The sequence below is a fragment of the Zalophus californianus genome, chromosome 9, assembly GCF_009762305.2.
Source record: "Zalophus californianus isolate mZalCal1 chromosome 9, mZalCal1.pri.v2, whole genome shotgun sequence".
Lineage (NCBI taxonomy): Eukaryota > Metazoa > Chordata > Mammalia > Carnivora > Otariidae > Zalophus > Zalophus californianus.
Window position 1 is genome coordinate 76,856,467 of NC_045603.1, and position 14,863 is coordinate 76,871,329.

The following is a 14,863-nucleotide window of genomic DNA, read 5'->3' on the forward strand; positions in this document are numbered from 1 at the left end:
ATATTTGTCCAAAGAAGTTATCCAGATGGCCAATAGACGATGAAAAGATGCTCAACATCACTGATCATCAGGGAAATGCAAATCAAAACCACAGTGGGATCTCACCTCCCACCTGTCAGAATGGTTAAAATAAAAAATACAAGAAACAACAAGTGGTGAGGATGTGGAGAAAAAAGAACCCTCTTGCACTGTTGGTGGGAATGAGAACTGATGCAGCCACAGTGGAAAACAGTATGGAGGTTCTTCAAAAAGTTAAAAATAGAACTACCCTAGGATCCAGTAATCATACTACTGGGTGTTTATCTGCAAAATATGAAAACACTAATTCAAAGGGATACGTGCACCCCTGTTTATAGCAGCATATTTTTTGTTTCAAATTTTTATTTAAATTCTAGTTAGTTAACATATAGGTGTCAGGAGTAGAATTTAGTGATTCATCACCTACATATAACATCCCGTGCTTGACAAGTGCCCTCTTTGATATCCATCGCCCATCTAGCCCAACCCCTACCCACCTCCCTCCATCAACCTCAGTGTGTTCTCTCTTGTTAAGAATCTCTAATGGTTTGCTTCCCTCTCTCTTTTTTTTCCTTCCCCTATGTTCATCTGTTTTGTTTCTTAAAGTCCACATATGAGTGAAATCATATGGTATTTGTCTTTCTCTGACTGACTTATTTCATATAGCAGCATTATTTACTATAGTCAATTTATGGAAGCAGCACAAATGTCGATTGATAGATGAATGGATAAAGAAGATGTAGCATGTGGGTGTATATACACAATGGAATGTTATTCAGCCATAAAAAAGACTGAAATCTTGCCATTTACAACATGGACGGAGCTAGAGAGTATTATACTAAGCAAAACAAGTCAGCAAGGGAAAGACAAATACCATATGATTTCACTCATTTGTGAAACAAGAAACAAAACAAATGAGCAAAGAAAAAAAAAAGGAGAGAGACAAATGAAGAAACAGACTTTTTTTTTTTTTAAGATTTTATTTATTTATTTATTTATTTGACAGAGAGAGACACAGCGAGAGGGAACACCAAGCAGGGGGAGTGGGAGAAGGAGAAGCAGGCTTCCCGCAGAGTGGAGAGCCGGATGCGGGTCTCGATCCCAGGAAGCTGGGATCATGACCTGAGCCAAAGGCAGACACTTAATGACTGAGCCACCCAGGCACCCTGAAGGCACAGACTCTTAACTATAGAGAACAAACTGATGGTTACCAGAAGGGAGGTGGGTGGGCGGATGGGTGAAATAGGTGATGGGGATTAAGGAGCGCTCTTGTGATAGGCACGGGTGATGTGTGGAAGTGTTGATTCACTACTTTGTACATCTGAAACTAATACAACACTGTACATATTAGAATTAAAGCTGAAAAACTTAAAAAAATTATTTCCTAAGGTTGGAAGAAAAAAGAAAGAAGAAAGAAAGAAGACAGGAAGAAATTAATTATAATAGTACTACTTAACATAGTTAATAATTTTATGCAAATCAAATATTTCTAGAAAATTACTACAATTACGTTTAATGAAACATAGATATTGGGGTAAATGATTGCCACTGGAATCCCGAATATACTCAAGTCAGTACTTCCCATTTAGCCGTCAAGCTCCCAGCTGGAGGTAAGCTGCTGTGAGCCGGAGTGAACAGGTGCAAGCATGAGCTCGCCCAGACCTCCCTGTGGCTGTTGTGAAAGCGGAGGTAATACACGCCTCAGCAACACGAGGACCTAATTGTGACACACGCAAAGGACCGTCCCTCTGGAACTATCCATGTTGGTGACAGAAGGCAGGTCTCGTAAAGAGGAAATCAGGAGCAATAATTACCTAGGCATGTAAAGGACTCTCTCGGCCACCACAAAACCCACCCTGAAGAAGAGATTGCTGGCTGGAATGAACGGGAAAACCAGGAACAACAAACCCACTAACACTTCCTTGTGCTCCAGTCTCTGAAACACACAATAGTGAAGGACAAATTAATTTTTTAAACATTTCACTTCAGTCGGCATTTAACCATCTCTTTCATTCTCAAGTTCTCATTGACGGAATGAATAAATGAGACCAATGCAAACCCTTTGATCAGTGTGCTGAATTCATCAGAGAAAGCCCTCGGGCTAAAGACCGAGGCAAGGCACATGTTTGCCACCCAGAAACCTCTGATAATTGCACAGGATCAGTGACCATTACTCCTTGTTCTGGGCCAGCCCTACCGCAACCCTACTTTTTGGTTCTGGTCCCTTTCAGAATCTCTGTGGCCCCCCCGACCCCGCAACTGGTTTCCAGAGAGCAAAGCAGCTTAATAGAATCAAGCTCACTAAGGCATCATGGAGGATTTAATTATTGTCCTCTCTGAAATAGAACACATTTAAGCAACATTAACAATAAAAAACAAAGCTCATCAGGAGAAGCAAACCTTAGCATAAAAGAAATTAAATGCTAATGGTAAAATTTGGTGCCAGTGAAGGAGACTATTTGAGCTGAAGATTTTCTTAGCACTTTTCAAATTAAGCCAGTAAGCAAGTATTTGTTCCATGACATGTTTTTAAAATCAGAAATCATTATAATTGTTCAGGGGCACCTGGGTGGCTCAGTTAAGCAACCGACTCTTGGTTTCAGCTCAGGTCATGATCTCACAATCGTGAGATGGAGCCCCACATTGGGCCCTGTGCTGAGCGTAGAGCCTGCTTAAGATTCCCTCTCCCCCTCTGCCCCTGCTCCCCCATGCTCTCTCTCTCTCTTAAAAAAAAATCATAATTATTCATTAAACTGAGAAAACACCTGTCTATGATATTGTCTATATAATTTGTGAAGACTTTCCTGTCATTTATAAGTAACAGAAAAAAATTGTTTATTATTAATATGTTTTAATGAACACTGTGAAAAGTAGTTTGCATTTCCTTGTGTGTATATGATGAGATGCACTTAAAGGTAGGTCTATTTAAAGTAGACTTTAATATATTGGGTGGTCTTGTTTTTCTTTTAAAAAATGTTTAATAAGAAAACCATATACAACTTTCCATATTATAATTTCAAATATTTCCTATGAACATTTTAAATAACCTATTGCTATTAATAATTATAAAAGAATAAACAAAAAGATTTCAAAAATATAACTAAGACTCCCAATACAAACTACAAATACTTTAAGTATACAAAGTAAAAGATCTTAAACATCTTGGACTATTTGTTACCTGAATTGTACTTAAAAATTGTGCTTTACTGACTATAATGTATAGAATAATAAAGTTTCTGAGAGTGATTCCACATGAACAACTGTAATTTGGATAGTTTCCTCTAAATAATTAATAGTTCTCTAAGTAATGATGCCATTTTTTACTCAAAGGAACAATACCCTTTAGATTTAAAACAAAAAGGAGAGACAAACAAATAAAAACTACTATAACAAGCTTTCATCTTAAATGAGTACAATAAGATGTTATATTTCTATGCCCCACTGATATTGAAAGAAACTAAAGGAAGTGCAAATCATTTTATTTAAAAGCTGCAAGCTATCTTTGTGATTTAGTTTATAGTTTGAGTTTACAAAGCACCTTTAGTTCAAGAATTCGAAGTACTTAAATTGAAAAAAAACCCTACCTTTGTAAGAAGGCTGAAGAACAAATAAGTCTTGACAAATTTGAAAACAAACCCCAGAGAATGAGTGTCCTGTCCAGTGTTCCTCATGAATTCTGCTTCAGAAGCCCCTAGGTTGGGAGGAGGCAGGTGTCGGGTGACCTGCAGACACCCAACTCCGTGCCTGCCCGCCTCCCCCTCCCTCTCCCAACCCTGCAGGGGGCAGGACCCCCACGGAGCTCACCGCTGCTGGGGACAGGGAAGATGAAGGTGATGAAGGTGAGAGTCAAGGAGCCCCCAGCCTCCTCCAGAGGACCAACGTGCAAACTGAAAACTCACAACACCGCGTGTTCCTTGTTCCTCCACCAGGTTCTTCTTTATTTCCTTCATGAATCATTCTAGTTGTAATCACACATTTACCTATGTGTTTCTTGTCTTTATAAAATGTCTCCCCCCCCAGGAGACCAGGAGACAGGAGGGCAGGGAGCTGGGCAGCTGTGTTCGCTGGTGCATGGTCTGTGCTTAGCTCAGTGCCTGGCACTTAATGGGTGCTTGGAAATATTTGTTGAATAAATCAGTAAGTGAATAAATATACCAAGCAAGGGAGAAAACTGAGTAGAAGAGGGCATCGTGGTAGAGGTGACAATCTGGGTTTGAAAAATGAATAAATGCTTACAAGGCAGAAAATACTGAGAGAGGGGTCAAGGCTGGGGGCTTTCCAGGCAGAAGGTACACAACGTACAAGGCAAGTAGATGTCAAATGCCACCCAGTGTATTTAAGAGCCATTCGATACTTCTAGAGTATAAAGTGCAAGGGAAGAATGGCCGGAAATCAAACTAGATGTGTGGGCAGAAGATAGATCACGAAGGTCTTCTGTGACCTGCTGTGGAGTTGACCTTTACCTAGAGGCAATGGGGAGCTGCTGGAGGGTCCCACATACACGGAAAGTGAAGCCTCAGGCCAGGAGTCGACGTCCAGACTCAAATCATAGCCCTGCCACTAATACACAATCGGTCACCTTGAGCAGGCATACTCAGGTGCCTCAGCTCTAAAATGAGACAAACGAGGCTTACTGCTCAGAGCTCAGCGGAGCTGGATGCAAAGGTTGCTCTGGCCCTGAAAGTGGAGGTTATCTGAACGATGTTGCCTGGGACGTGAGGCCACTGGGGGGCTAGAGGAGAGAGTGGAGAGATTCCACAGTGGGAGCTCTGACAGGTGAAGGTTACCACTCCCTCGTTCCAGTGGGGAGCGCTGATCTGAAGGGGCAGGAAGCAGTAATCTCTTCGTGGTTAAGTTTTTGGGGAATCAAAAGTTATACACGGAGTTTTGACTGTGGGGGGGGGTAGGCACCCCTAACCCCTGCATTGTACAAGGGTTAACTGTATCTTCGTTCAATATTCCTGTAAGACTCTCCAAGGTGACTCGGTCTAAACCCAGATTGTTACTCAGTGGCCATTGGCACAGCCATGCATCTGTCCCGAGCAGCTAATGGAAGAGCACCAGTTTTTTCCAGTGCTATAAATTACTGCAGATGAATTCCAGCTCCAGGGTTGAGTGTAACCTGGAAGCTCCTGGCTGTCCCTTCGTCTATTTACTCCTGACTCAGCTTCCCGAGCATGGGGGCACAGCTGAAGAAAGAAAGATACACAGATACAAGCAGACATGGGCACATACACAGACAGACCGGGATGGCAATGTGGGGCAAGAGAATCTCAGGCTGGTCTTAAGGTAAAAAATAAAGTTAAAAGCTGATTCTGAGAAGTTGGATCACTTCTGCCATATCTCACTAATGATTCCATATTTGGCTGTGTCCCTGATTTAGGATTAAACTGCCACAACACCATGCTGCAGAGAGGTTTAGGATAGCTCTCCCATGGTGTGAGCACAGGCCATATATATTATGTCAAATGCAGACGTGAACGGATGACCTATTTCATTTTTTCTGAGAGCAACAAGACAAAGCTGAACTGGGGCAGAAAATGGTTGTTTCAGGAACCCAACAGCGTGACTGCCAGCCTACATTCTATTTGGCTCAAGCTGGTGATTCATTTCATGACTTTCATAAGCTCTAAAATTCACTGATATAATTTAAATGAAGAAACGAAATAGCCAGGAGACAAAAGTAGACTTGTACACTCTGTTCTCCCAGCCGTTTTTGAAACTTGCTTTTCCAAGGCCAAACTCTTTCCCCCTAAGAGGCACCAATGATAGACAGGTGAAGGCAGATTAAGAACAGCATATTTATGAAATTACAAGACATGCTATCTCATTCTTCTGCTGCTTATTATTGATTGCCACCTAGAAGATGGTGCCTTTGTTCTGGAATCTGAAATCAATAAAGAAAATAAACCAAATATAATCCACAAAGTTTCACTCACTTGGTGAAGATCCACATATTTTGTGGATCCAGCTTTATCTCCTGAGGGTAGTCAAATGCTCATCATACTTTGTCAAACAAACATGGCAAGAAATTTTTGGCTTATTTCATTACATATGAAAGTAACAATAAATCCAGTAAGCTTCTATTTTAGCAGCTAAAAGGAAGAGAAAGCTTTACTTGCATAACAGCTTCTGGAGGAACTCCTATTAATAGTAGATTTGATTCCTGCTATCCATCCTGTATGCATGCAAAGCAAAATATCTTCTATAATCAAAATATGTTGCATCTCTTTGGACAGGACCCAATTTCCTACTCATGAGACATATGGTGATAAAAGTGTGATAGATTATTTTGCTTCTTAAGGGATGTTTAAAAAGCTACTTTCACAGATAACTCACTTGAAAGAATAGTTCACTTCCTCCATAATTAAATATGCATTCCAACAACCTACCTCCATCATTTAAAAGGGCAACTGTAATTGACTAATAAAATGTAGCAATGGCTAGAAAAAGAAGGCCTGTGTTTAAAAATGGTACCAAATCCTTATGTTTCAGCTCAGCAGACATTCACTTACACATGCATCAAGACACGGACGGTGCATTCATAAAAGGACGGCTTTCCCGCACATGGTATCAACTTAAATCTTAAAGTATATCCAAGAAAGAGGAAACTTTATATGATCCACACAAGACTTGAAGATGTGGTGAAGACAACCCAGTGATCAATAATGGGGAGTCATATTTTCCTAGAAAATTCCTTCAGGATGGTAGAAACAAATATCTTTGGCTAAAAGCGAGAGTAAAACTTGTTTTTCAGCAGCATTTGGCATTATATTATTACTAAAAAAAGATCTTGTAAAATAAGGGTCTATGTCTGTCTACATATAGTATGTATACAGAGATGATTAGAGTTCACTGGCCAAAGTTACTGACGTCAGAGAGATTGTGAGAGATTTGAATGATTAGATTTTTCTAGTGATTCCAAGAAGGCTGACTCAAAGATATTCCTCTAATTGGGTTACTTTTTAATACCAAATACCAGTGTCCTGGCGCTGAAAATTAACCGAAGCCAGTTTGGCTTCTTAAAGGTTACGGGGTTTTTTGCAAACACTAGTGGTCCCTGGTGTTTAGAGCCAGATGGGATGTAACACTGACAGCAAGTCTTGGATAAAATGCAGCTGAAGTACAAACATTTATTAGCAAGCAGGTAGAAAAACAGCTTTCCACCATCTGCTCTTGTAAGTTCAGGGAAGTCCTCACTCAGCCTTGCGGATTTCCTAGACAACTTTGTCTGGAAATCTCCCTCTGAGGACAATGTACACTTGGAGAACACTCCAAGGAGAACACTCCAAGGTAAAGCAGTCTACCTCCTAGTGAGGTTGGGCCCAGAGCCTTTGTGAAGCGTGGAGACACAGGGACAAACAGAGCCTGGTTCTGGCTCCGTAAGGCTGCTGGGCTGGCCTGTCTTAGATCTTTTTCATTCAAGGGTGACGGTTCCTGTACAATCTTCTTAGCTAACCACCTATCTTGGCCAGCACCTACTTCACCAGTATAAAATTATTTTCTACTACTCCTTACACTGAAGAACAAACCTTTGGTATGAATTTTGACAATACTGGAAGAGCATGTAGAAGCCCCTCAAGAGAACTGACTCCTGAGGAGAGTGTATTAAATGTCAACTAACTACTCCTAGAATGTACAGGAAAGTTCTCCTCACCCATAAGCAACACAATGTTGGCACTGATGCAGTTTAAATTGTCACACAGACAACATATTGCCTCATTCTGTGCTTTTATTCTTTCCTATTTGCTTTTGTGCCTCCTTTATTTTTTTTAAGATTTATTTATTTATGTGAGAGAGAGAGAGAGAGAACGCACGAGTGGGGGATGGTGCTGAGGGAGAGGGAGAGAGTAATCCTCAGGCAGACTCCCCACTGAACAAGGAGCCCCATATGGGGCTCGATCTCACGACCCCGAGATCATGATCTGAGCTGAAATCAAGAGTCGGATGCTTGAGTGACTGAGCCACCCAGGCACCCCACTTTTGTGTTTCTTTTTAATCAATAGTCAATAAGGTAAGCAGATAACTTTCCTTCAAAGACCTCTTGCTCTTACTGTTGACTAGTTAGAAACTCTCTATAAAATAAAATGTTCCAAAAGAATCCTTCTGTAGGTGGTGTTGCTAAAGGATAACTGTGAAGATTTGTCATTCTTGAAGGTTGGGATATGGTAAGCTAGAAAAATTTTAGATCGTGCTCTGAGGGGGGTCATTACAGTCTGAACAATTTACCTACCCACCCTCATATGTCTAAATCCACACCTCTCAGATGACCTGGAATGTATTTAATGACAGAATCCTTATTTTGAGGAAACCCTCTTAATGTCCTGTGCAGTGCTAGAACACACTTTGAGAAATGCTGGTAATAAACTACCCCGGTCAGAATGAACTTAAAAAGAACAGTTTCCACATAAGAAGAGGTTTCCACATAAAACATCTCTCTCAAGAAACCATCTCAGTATCTGAAATACATCCTTTTTGCAATATTGTAAGCCCATTTCCTGTTCTTCCGTTCTCAGCAGACATGAGGGCAGTGGGTTGGCCATTTTCATGGTAAGGAATCATTATTCCCTTAGAGAACTTATTACAATGTCCTTCTACTTCCTCAACTGCAACAGCAGTGAGCCCACTCATTAAATATATCTTACGTTTTAATCTCCAACAAAGAAGAATCACCTTTGTGGCTCTACTGGGAATGCCATGGTGCTTAGAGATTACTGTACAGTCACATGGGGGTAGCGTTCTAAAATCAGCGTAAGAAGCAAAAATTATGTGCAGTCAAGATTACCCTTGAAAATCCTTTAGAAAATTTCCCTTTGTGAGAACGACATACCATATTTCAAGAAGCCAAACCGTCTTTTTCAAAACTGGGTCAGATGGCTATTTCTTCGGTTGAGTACTAGATAAAGTAAGATTAGTGTAAGGATGTCACATTCTATGAAAAATGCAAATCTTTAAACACTAGAATTCCATTCACCACTACAAGATGCTCACATCGCGAGGGCTCACAGAATTGAGGTTGCCTGGGTGAAGGACAAATTCACTCCTCTCATCTTCTACTCTTTCCTGGAACTACACTTTTTGAAGGCAATACCCAGATATTTATCTGTACTATTTAAGTCCCTACTCCCTCTTCTCTTTTCTGGTTTTTGTTTCTTTTTTTTTTTTTAAAGATTTTATTTATTTATTTGAGAGACAGAGAGAATGAGGGAGAAAGCACATGAGATGGGGGGAGGGTCAGAGGGAGAAGCAGACTCCCTGCTGAGCAGGGAGCCCGATGCGGGACTTGATCCAGGGACTCCAGGATCATGACCTGAGCCGAAGGCAGTCGCTTAACCAACTGAGCCACCCAGGCGCCCTGGTTTTTGTTTCTTTTTAAAATTTTTACTGATCCAGTATAATTGATTTGTGTAAATATATCTAGGCAATATCATTTTAGTCAAATTTAAAAAATAAATATACATATATATTTATATATACGGTAGCATTTTTTTCCTCTAGAACGTTGCATCCATCATATTTGCTTCACTATTTCAGGCACTTTAGGCAGCCTATTTAGAGTTAAATAGGAACACTCTAGGGAAAAACTGTTCAACAGTCTCAAAGTCCAGGACAACAACAGAGATTCTGGGATAACATATGTAGTATATGATCAGACAAATCACTTTTAACAAAACGATTAAGAATAGGAGGGAAAAGATGTGTCTCCTGGGGCTGGGGAGTTCTGACTGGAGCCAGAGAGCAGATTTTTTGTGTGTGTGTGAATGTAGTTCCCTAGGATTTTCACCCTAACAATGAATCATTCTGCAGAGAACTGTAATGGGCCATTGGTGGAAGGGAAGAAGATGATGAATGTGTCTACAAGCCTTCTGATGACCAGGGAGCACTTGCAGAAGAGTTAGGTGACACTTCCAAGCTCTGCAGCTGAGCTCCACCCAGCACAGCATGAGAGATGGCCTGGCTCCTGGCTTGCAGGCACTCAGGCTGGATTTCTGTCCTCCTCACCTCCTACCTGATTCCTCACATTCACCTGAAAAATTCCCCCTCCCAGTTTCTCTTCTGTCTAAATCCCATTTGTTCCCACTTCTAAAGGAGCTGAAGCAGAAGTCACAGCCACCGCCCCCCCCCCCCCCCCCCGCCCCAGGTGGGTAATTAGTGTTAACTTGGCTCTGAGAGTCCCTCCCTGGAGATGTCACAGTGAAAGCCTGGAGGAAATCTTCACCCAGTGCAGACAGTTGGGTTGTTTGAATCATCACAGCCTCCCCTGTGTAGGGAGTCCTATTCAAATGTCAGAAAGCCTGAGCCACAGGCAGGCAAACTCATGGAATTTCTTCACTTATTTCTTCTGTCATTTCATTCCACTGACTCTTACAGAGCACCTGCTGTGAGCAAGGTTCTGTGCCAGGCAGTGAAACAGCTGGGCCAGTACCAACACAGCCATTGTTTCGAGTTAGAAACATTCAAAGACTCTGGGGGCAAATTTCATGGTGGTGCATGCAAACATAAGGGGAATGAGTACTGCAATACTCATCCTGGACTAAGCTGAAAATGAATTCTCACTGATCTACACTTACCTGCTAAGATAGCCTGCGAGTCTTGTTGCTGAATGGCAAAGTACCTCATTTTTTTTTTTTTTTTTTGCTTTGCTTAGCTGTGCGTGTTACTGTATTTTAAATCAAAAGAGTATTCTGCAGGCAAAGGATTTTCAGCTGCTTTCAGTTCCAGTGACAAGGTGATTCATTCATTCATTCGTTCGTTCGTTCATTCAACTAACATATACTGAGCATCTACTAAAGTGTTGCCACTATGCCAGGCACAGGTGTAATAGAAACAAAGAACAACCAAAGCAACCAAACCATAGGACGAGGTGCCCTGTTAGGAAAGGTTATTTTCTGGTGGAGGAGTCAGACATTGTTTAGGTTTACATGTGTATCTGACCCTCAATTCTTCTTACTTCCAATGGGACAGATGGGGTATACAGAGCTTAAGGTGAGTGGAAGATGCAATGGGAACATGAAGGAGGAATCTCTTTTCCTCTCAAATGGTAACCTATTAGATGAGACATGAAACCTCAATGTTAGCCTTTTCTTCATGATCCCCACCTTTCCGACTTTAATCTCTTACTTCCATATACAAAACATCTCAGTAAACTGGCTTCTTAAATTTATCCAAACATGTCATACATATTGCTAATATCATGCCTTTGCTCACTTCTTTTTCCTGTCTGCAACGCTATTTATCTAGTTCTGATTCATTTAAATTCTACTTTTCTTTTAGGGGCAAGCTCATATGGTCCCAGAATCAAGAAAACCTTCCATATCAGGCCAGCTTCCAGCCCAGGGCCTGGAACTGGAATCAGTCTCATTTCATTGAATGAGAAAATTAATTTCTAGCCTGCACCAAAGCATATTCTGCCTATGTCACTCATGTGGCATTTTCCTCCACCCTCTTACATTGTGAATTATTACTTTATTTCTATATCCAATCTTTCCAAGTAGACTCAGGGCAACGTCACTTCAGAGACCATATCATTTACAGCTTTGTTTCCTCTTGCTAACAAAGGGTCTGGTGCAATTGATATTTATTTTTTGTCGTTATTCATGAAAGGAATATTCTCTGAAATATAATGTGTTGCTAAATTATTTTATTCTTCAAATATTCATGGAATGGCTACTGTGGATTTGGTAGTATTTGTTCTAGGCACTGAAGTTACAGTGCTGAACATAACAAATTTCTGCTGTCATGGAACTTATGTTCTAGTGGAGGTAGGCAAAAATAAACACATAAATACATAATGTGTTGTGTGGCAACCGATGCTATGAAGAAAAATAGAAGAGGCTAAGAAAGATGGTGGGGGAGCTGAGAAGTGCTGTGTTATATAGGTTGGTTTGGAAAGGCATCCATGATAAGGTGACATTTGAGAGAGATCTGTTGGGAGCGAACAAGTCACATGGATATCTGGGTCAAGAGTGTCCCAGAAGAGTTTGGAACATAGTGAGAAAGGGGAAGAGTGGGAAGAATGAAGGGCTTAAGCCTCTAGAAAGATGTAGTTTTTGCTCTGAATGAAGTGAAGCCTTTGGAGAGTCTTCAACAGAAGAGTGACATCATCTGACTTATATTGCAAAAGGATGGTCTTGTAACCTATATGTGTAGCATATAGATTATAAAAAGGCAAGAGAGGAAGGAGGGAGAACTGCTAGGGGGCATTCGTATGACTCGGACCTAGGCAGTAGAATGGGGAGTGGAGCAAAGCAGTCAGGCCTGGATATATTCTGGACATATTTTAAAGGTAGATTCAATAGACTTTGCTATCGGACAGAATGTGAGATGTAAGAGAAACAGGAATTAAGATGATGGCAAGATCTGGGGCCTAAGGAACTCAAATAACGGGCTTGTTATTTATTGAGTTTCCCAAAGCATACTTGGTCATGGCAGGAATCAGAATGTTTGTCCTGGACATGCTGAGTTTGAGATGCCTTTTAAACATCCATTTCGAGAAGCCAGGAAGTCATCTGGACATATGAATGTGTAGCTCAGGGAGGGAATTCAAGCCAGAGGTGTGGTTTTGTACTTGGAAGTATATAGGTTAGTGTTTAAAGCCAGGATACTGGAGGGAATCTCAGGAGGTCAAGCGTGGATAGAGAAGGAAGAATTCCTTGGGCATGCCAACATTTAGAGAAAAGGGAAATGAGGAGGAGCCAGCAAAGGGAATTGGAGGGGGACAGTGGGGTGAGAGGGAACTAAGATAGAATGCAGCCAAGCAAAGAGGGAGGGAGGGGCAGTCAGCTCTGCCCAATGCTGCTTAGGTCTAATAAGATGAGGACTTAAAATTGACCACTGGGTCAGAAAACGAGGAGGTCACTAGACACTTTGACAAGAGCTGTCAGGGATTGGAGTGGTGCAGCTGAAAGCCTGACCAGAGAGGGGTCAATGGAAAACAAAAGAGAGGGATGCAGGCAGAGTAGACACATGTATTTGGGGAGTTTTGTCACAGAGTGGGCACAGATAGGAGATAGTGGCTGTAGGGAGATGTGAGAGCAAGGGAGGATTTTTTTTAAAGAGGGGAAATATTAGGGCGCCTGGGTGGCTCAGTTGGTTAAGTGACTGCCTTCGGCTCAGGTCATGATCCTGGAGTCCCGGGATCGAGTCCCGCATTGGGCTCCCTGCTCAGCGGGGAGTCTGCTTCTCCCTCTGACCGTCTTCCCTCTCGTGCTCTCTGTCTCTCATTCTCTCTCTCAAATAAATAAATAAAATCTTTAAAAAAAAAAAAGAGGGGAAATATTACACCTTTGGTGTAATTGTTGAGTAATGAGAGAGAATAATTCAGTAGCGTGAGAAAAAATGGGGGATGCAGGATAGAGTGGCAATTACTAGAATAATATTTTTAAGCAGATGAGAGGGAAGGGGGTCTAGAGGATTAAATGGAAGAGCACAGTTTACCCACAAGTGGAGGAAAGGCAGAGCACGTGGGTACAGTCAAAAAGTAAGTTGGGAGACATGGTAGGGTGTGTGCATGTAACCCAAGTGGACCCAATGGGTGGGATGGTTTGTTTTAGTGTTTTCTGTATTCTCAGTGAAGTAGAAAGCAAAATCAGCGGAGAGTAATGTGGAAGAAGGTATTGGAGATTTGAGAAAAGAGAAGAACATGCAAAATAGTTGTCTATAAAATGAGACACTGAATTGATAAGGAAATGAGAAGGGATACATGGCAGTATCAACAGTCTACTTGAAGCAGAAGGTCATGACTTTAAAGTGAGACTACCAAGTAGAATTAGAGTCACAGAATGGGAGTCACCATTTGCATCACATATAGCAAACATAAAAGTATCTGGGATAAAAAATACCTTGGATAAGGCATTAGCAATAGCAATGGATCTTTAAACATGTTCCATTGAAAGTAAGCTACGAATCTTTTTTTTTTTAAGATTTTATTTATTTGTTTGACAGAGAGAGACACAGTGAGAGAGAGAACACAAGCAGGGGCAGAGGGAGAGGGAGAAGCAGGCTTCCCACGGAGCAGGGAGCCCGATGCGGGGCTCGATCCCACGACACCGGGATCATGACCTGAGCTGAAGGCAGGCGCTTAACAACTGAGCCACCCGGGTGCCCCAAGCTGCAAATCCTGATTCATTTGACATCTTAAATACACTATGTCAAATGAATCAGGAAGCTCATTTTCAAACACTATTAAAATAATGTAAACAAACATTTCAGCCTTGAGGCATGGTCAAGATACCAAAGTTGATCATAGATGCTGAGCTAGAAAACTGACCTAAGTAGCAGCAAGTGACCACGCTAGATAAATAGGTGGTAGATGGAGGAGGCAGCTAAGAGTAGTGAGAGAAGGCTTGATCACTTGAGCTGACCAAGCCTGAAACAGGGGTCTTACTGAGGCCTGGGCTGCACACAGAGTGACAATGGCCATGCCCAGGGCAGTGGTGGTTGTGGATGGAGAGACCACAGTGATATGTGGTCAGCATGTCTTTTATCAGTGATTGCAGTGGTCCCAAAGCAGAACATACCAGCACGGGCCATAAATGGCCTGCATGAGGAAACTTTCATGTAATGAGGTTGGGAAGGGGATGGAGAGCGTGGTGATGGGGGAGAGTAGGAAATGAAAAGTGAAATGTGGTCTAGAAGAAAAAAAATCATTGGCATTGGCACAGAGCCATTCACTACTCAATGCAATATTCATTCTCAAAGTTCACATTTATATTCCATTTGGTATATTAAAACAGGATGCTTATTCCCTCAAACTTCATGATTGCTTTTTCTGGAATTGGCAAAAGTATTCCAAAGTGATCTATATGCCACAATAATCACTTGACCTTAAATATGGCTCAGCCTC

The 14,863-nt window shown here is 41.5% G+C and overlaps 1 protein-coding gene across 2 annotated transcripts in view; it reads right to left on the bottom strand.

Annotated features, from left to right (window-relative positions):
• Positions 1 to 1,679: 1,679 nt before the first annotated feature.
• Positions 1,680 to 14,863, bottom strand: part of LOC113922917 (protein O-mannosyl-transferase TMTC2-like) — a 54,485-nt gene continuing 41,301 nt past the window's right edge. For both annotated transcript variants that reach the window (XR_003520108.1, XM_027595320.1), the window contains exon 3: positions 1,680 to 1,954. Coding sequence is in view for 1 of the 2 variants with exons in the window: in XM_027595320.1 (XP_027451121.1) it covers positions 1,829 to 1,954 (126 nt within the window). In the remaining variant the exon portion in view is untranslated. The remainder of the gene's footprint in view (positions 1,955 to 14,863) is intronic.